At 46.4% G+C, this 5911-nt stretch overlaps 1 protein-coding gene across 1 annotated transcript; it reads left to right on the top strand.

Annotated features, from left to right (window-relative positions):
* The first annotated feature begins 716 nt into the window (after positions 1-716).
* LOC148013369 (uncharacterized) lies at positions 717-2281 on the top strand. The gene has a single exon (XM_087667979.1). It carries the CDS (start codon positions 955-957, stop codon positions 2221-2223), a length of 1269 nt encoding a protein of 422 aa, XP_087524105.1. The 5' UTR covers positions 717-954; the 3' UTR covers positions 2224-2281.
* The last annotated feature ends 3630 nt before the right edge of the window (positions 2282-5911 follow it).

The following is a 5911-nucleotide window of genomic DNA, read 5'->3' as shown; positions in this document are numbered from 1 at the left end:
ATTTGGAGTCAATTCTTGCTCGTACGCAAGAGAGGATGATTGTGCGTGGATGGCTTTTGCCCTTGATTGCCTTAGCCAGGACGTCAAGGGCATCAATCGATCATATCATCAATTGAGGATATATAGTAAGTTGTGACCCTACCAAAAAAGCCTCCTCTTGTATCATTCATCTACTCTCAAAACATGAAGTCCTTCCTTATCCCTCTCTTTTAGACATTAGAAGTCCCTCTTTCTAGAATATATGCTCATAACTTATGCAAAAGGAGAATTGATTGGCCCCTCCAATGCCAGAAAATGCATTCGAGAACCTTTTCGCATGACTTATGCAAAAGGGGAACTGTGATTGGGCCCTCCAATGCCAGTCACCATTGTAAGAGAGAAAATACATTCTAGAACCTCTTGCTCATATAGGTGCTCTTCAGTACCTAGCTGGCCAGCAGAGCTTCGACGCCTCTTCCATGTTTTTTATGTGCTGAGAACGAGTCAAGATGGCGGGTTTTCGGAATCATGAGTGATCAGGAATTATGCAGTGCTGAATTGCCCCCATGCTGGCCGGTTTTCTGTTGACCGGTTGCCACTTAGCAGTCATCGGCGTTGAATCGGAGAGTGTTGCGTTGACCTGCACTCTTTCTTGGACCTGGATGCTGGTGGGTAGCTCTGGGTAGATATAGATAAAGCTCTCATCGAGATAGGAAGGGCCAAGATTTCTCATCTTTGTCAACTCAACTTCTGCCCACCTTATCTGCATTGTATCAAGTTCCATTTTCACGTCCCTTTATCGGGCTCGACTTACAGTATTCTTGCACATACAATAAAAATAGCACTGCCGATCAGAGCTATCGATCGAGACTCGAGCTGAAGTCAATTATTAGCTAGCAGCTCGCGCACAGGGGGCGATCACTTAGTTTCTGCACCTTCTCAGTGGTAGTACAACCTTATAATATAAAATTCGGCATGATGTCGACCGCAGGTCTCCACGAGCCGAGGAGGATTGATCATGTGTTGATCATAGTACTGGCGTCTCTATACTGGGCTGCAGCGGCCTTAGTATTGCAGCAAGCCGAGGGGGCGGCGATATGCGCAACCCAAGACCGGGCGGCCTTGCTGAACTTCAAGGCGGCCGTGACCGGGGACCCGTCCGGCTACCTGGACACGTGGAAGGCACAGGCGTCCAAGGCCAACTGCTGCTCCGGGTGGAGAGGCGTCACGTGCGACGCCGCCACAGGCCGCGTGACAGGGCTGGACCTCTCCAATGCGGGCCTGCGCGGAGCCCTCTCCCCTTCCCTGGGCTCCCTCTCGGCGCTCCAAAACCTGAACTTGGGCCAGAACAGCTTCCACGGCCACATCCCGGAGTCCTTCGGGCGCCTGGCGGCCTTGCAAGAGCTGGACGTCTCCCATAACAAGCTGTCCGGCCCTCTGCCTCGCTCGATAGGCCAGATGGCCAGCCTGCAGCGCGTCAACATCATCGATAACGCCATCGATGGCCCGATCCCTGCCTCGTTTGGGCAGCTCTCGAGCCTCTACTTCGCCTACCTTTCCAACAACCTCCTCTCGGGCGTGGTGCCCGACGCCTTCACCGCCAACCTCACCAGCCTCTTGGAGCTCTACCTGGACCACAACCTCATCACGGGCCTGCCCAAAGACCTCTCCAACCTCAAGCAACTGGGGATCGCCTCTCTCGACGGCAACCCCATCGGGCCGAGCGCCGACCGCGTGTCCGGCCTGGCCACCCTGCCCTTTCTCGGCGAGCTCCACCTCAGTGGCTGCGGCCTCTCGGGCCCTTTTCCTCGGTGGATCGCACGCCTCTCCGCGCTCCCAGGCGTCTCCGACGACATCACTCCCTTGATCGACCTCTCCAATAACGCCCTCTCAGGCCCCATCCCACCGGAGCTCGGCCACGTCGCCTACCTGGAAAGTTTGGTTCTGGACCACAACCAGCTCTCGGGCGCCATTCCCGCTTCTCTGGGCAACCTAACCTCGCTACGATTCATATTTTTGGACCACAACCAGCTGACCGGTAGCATCCCTTCCACTTTCGTGCAGCTCCAAGGGCTCCTCAACTTCAACGTGTCCTACAACCATTTATCAGGAGAGATCCCTCAGCAGGCCCCTTTCACCACCTTCGACGCCTCCTCGTACCAATCCAACGCGGGCCTGTGTGGCTCTCCGCTGCCTCCCTGTCCCGCCAGCCACCATCGTCGCCTTCTGCTCACGTCATCGTAAGGTCGTCCAATATACTATTTTCCTGACTGATGCCTACACGCTACTCACGGTTCCCTTCCTCCCATTATGATTATATTGCATTTTGTCCTTCGAAAATCAAGGCCACATGAATGTCTTGCCAACATGTTGGAACTTGTGCAAACGGATAAACAATGCAAGAGGGTTTTTTTTAAATGTGATACTATTATATTGATTGAAGTAACGAATTTCCAACACTCTAGGAGTGTAGCAGGTCTCAGAACCAAAGGGCAAGTGATACCAGTCTATGGATTTGTTTTGAAAGCTGTATCATTCCTCCTATCCCAAAGAAATTTAAGAGTGACTACTGAAATCAAACTAAGCAGCTTCCATGTGGCATCATCCGGATGATTTCGATTAGCAAAGAGCATTGTGGTGAAACTAAAGTCGACCATGAGATTGGCTTCCTTCAACCACTTCCTAACCCTATTCTAGACCGGGGTAGTATGGCAAGAGACCCAAAATAAGTGCTCCTCATGCTCTTCCTCCTATTTGCAAAGAGGGCACAAAGAGACATGGCATCCTCCTGGCTAAATGAGCCCTTAGGGGAAGTTTCTTTGTACTCAACCTCCATCTAAAAATGTTAAGCTTGTAGACAGGAGTGGCTTTCCACACATGCTTAAACCTGCACTTCCACGTGCTAGATCTAGTCATGGGGCAAGAAGATCTCCACTTGTCACATAAGAGGTGGGGTATAGCTAGGGATGGGGAGGAGAAGCCGAGTCTCTTATGACATTTGACCAGTTGTGGGCTAGCAAGTGGCTGGATTAGCTTATTGGGTACTACTGTGCTTGTAGTGGGCTAGTTAGGTCTCTTGTACTACCTGAACATGTTTGCCATCTATACACTTTCCAATTGATTCAATCCAAATAGGGTACTAATATCCCTAGTATCCATTAATTGAGAGTGAGCACTATCCCAGACTTGGGTCCAAGATTTTAATCCCTTATCAAAAAGTTTCTTTTCCAACCTAGGACTGCTAGTTATTGGCAGTGATGGTGGGGGATCAAATGTGAATGGATTTGCCCATATACTAGAGTTCAAGGTTGAGTCTCCATTCCTATTTGCTGTTGCAGACCACGATGCTTGGGAAATAATAGATTGCCAACTCCTCACCAAAGCTTGAGCTGTGTCAAACTATGGAATTTTAATAGGGCACTGATAGTTGCATATTGCATCCTGCCACCCAAGTTCATACCATGAGTTCCCTTTGTGTATTGATGAGATGATCTAGCTTCTTAGGATAATTGCCCAAGGTTGCTACTCTTCCATGTAGTGAATGGCTTGAATGCAAAGTAGCTTAGCTTTCAAAGCTAGTGGTTTAAGCCCTGCACCTCCTTCAACCTTGTCCATGGAATTAATCACATCCCATCCTATTTGGGGCATCCTGCAAGAGCCATCTCTGCTCCATAGGAGGTGCTTAAAGGCCTTTTCTATGTGAGTCCATGATACATTACTGAAAACAAACGGAGAGGCCATGTATACTGTTATTGAATCTAAGAAAGTCGTGATCATAGTTACCTTTCCTACAAGTGAGATGGGTATAGTGAGCCGCTTGCTTATCTTGACACCTATCTTTTCCTAGAACCATAGAAAGCATTCTCATGTTGTAATCCATATTCCAATAGGTACTCCTAGCTATTGGATAATCTCCCCAAGCTTGATCATTTTGAATCCATAGCTTAGCATCCAAGGTTGAGGGTCCTCCCACATGAGTGGTAACAACTCAATCTTGGTACAATTGATGACAGACGAGGAAAACTCAGTAAACTCGTTGAAAGAGTCCATCGGTGTGTCTACTAAGGTCTTTTTGGCAGCAACGATAGATGTACTATCGTTTGCAAAAAATTGAGAGGGGGATATTGATCCATCTGGCATTGGGAGCCCACAAATAATTCCATCCTGCACTTACTTGTCAATCTTGTGTAAAAGAGGATCAATGATTAGTGCAAACAAAACCAATGCCAAGGGACAACCTTGGCAAATGGACCCCTTGAGAGGGAATGCCCCAATAACACTATCATTAATACTGATGAATCCAGAAGCATTCAAGAATAGAAAACTCATCATGTTCCTAAAGATAGTGCCAAAGCCAAATGCTTGGAGAACACTCTTGATGAAGCACCTATTAATTTTGACTTAGGCTTTGTTGAAATCAACATTTACCAAGACAAACTCATGTTGATGAGACAATGTAAGATCCATTGAAAAAATAATATTAAATATTGCATCTTGAATCTTGCTTTTATAAATGATGCCATACTACCTAGGGTGGATCAGCCTTCTAGGAGATGCTTAATCCTCATTGCCAAGGTCTTAGCGAGTACCTTATAGTTGAAATTTAACATTGTCAGGGGCCTCCAATTTGATACTTTTGTCTATGATCTTTCAACATAAGCTTAATAAGGCCCTGATTAGCTTCCGCTGATAGAGATCCAATCAGCCTAACTAAGTCATCAAGGCCACCACGTCCTGGCCATAGGTGTCCCAAATAGCTTAGAATAATATAGCTAGGTCTATCAGTTCCAAGTGCCTTGCCCTTCTTCATCTGCATAACAACATATTGTAACTCTTCAAGGGAGAAAGGCCTCTCAAGCACCAAGGCATGTGTTATGGTTATCGATACAATAGTTTCTCGCATGAACCTTTCAACCCTAGTTTTATAACCGAGGGAATTAGTTGGTTCAGTTATGACTATTGAAGGAAAGTGTCTTTCAAAAATCCTAGAGATCATGGCTTCATCCAAGTGTACATGGCCTTGCTCATCTTCAATTGCTGCAATTATTTCTTTCATTTGCTTGATCTTGAGTGAGCTAAGAAAGGAGGAATTGGGGGCATCCCCTAGGGTGATCCACTTTCCTCTCAATAGCACCTTGGTTGTCTACATAGAGTTTTCCTCCTTCTTTTTCAGGAAACCCTAGTACTCATAAGGAGGGCCTACAACACGAGCATCTCGGATCATTACTGAAGCACCAAGCAATGAGCTCCTTGCATATGTTATATCTCTAAAACTTCTCTTCTTGGCTTCTACTAACTTCCTTCCATGTTCATTAACAAGGCTAGTGACAACATAAGGCAATTCAACCATCTCAACTCAAGTGTTGCAACACCAATTCTTGTAGATCTCCAGGTGTCTTTAATGACCCTGACAAAGGCTTCATTCTCCAAGAAGTAGTTGAATCGGAATGGAGGTGGTCCCTTCCATGTAGTACCTATGACAGCCAACCTAAAAGAGATTATAATCAAAATATGATCTAAAGAAGAAATCTCACTTAGCACACAATGTGTGACATGCCCACTTAACCACCATTCTCCCAGTCTCATATAGAAGTAATCTAGGTGACATGCATGCCATGATGAACAAACATGTTTATTATGTTAGGTGTGTAGAAAACACTGGTGCTACCAAGTGCTAGAACTACTACATCATGGAGCTCACAGACCCTTTCAAAGTTATTCCATGCTTCAATTTCCTCCAGCATCACGCATCTCATACCGTGAGTACAATCATTATGAAGGACATGTCCCAATCAATAGGGTTTTTTGGTCCTGAATATGGTGACCAATGGCCTCACATTGTCAAGCTCTATAAGTTGACATATTGTATCCATAAAGTGAAGCCATATTAAATTTCTCCCCCTACATTTCCAACTTCACTGCCACTACACCA

This window comes from Lygodium microphyllum, chromosome 26 (assembly GCF_053477565.2).
Source record: "Lygodium microphyllum isolate KBCC chromosome 26, Lygodium_microphyllum_v1.1.10, whole genome shotgun sequence".
Lineage (NCBI taxonomy): Eukaryota > Viridiplantae > Streptophyta > Polypodiopsida > Schizaeales > Lygodiaceae > Lygodium > Lygodium microphyllum.
This window is presented reverse-complemented; position numbering and strand designations above follow the sequence as displayed.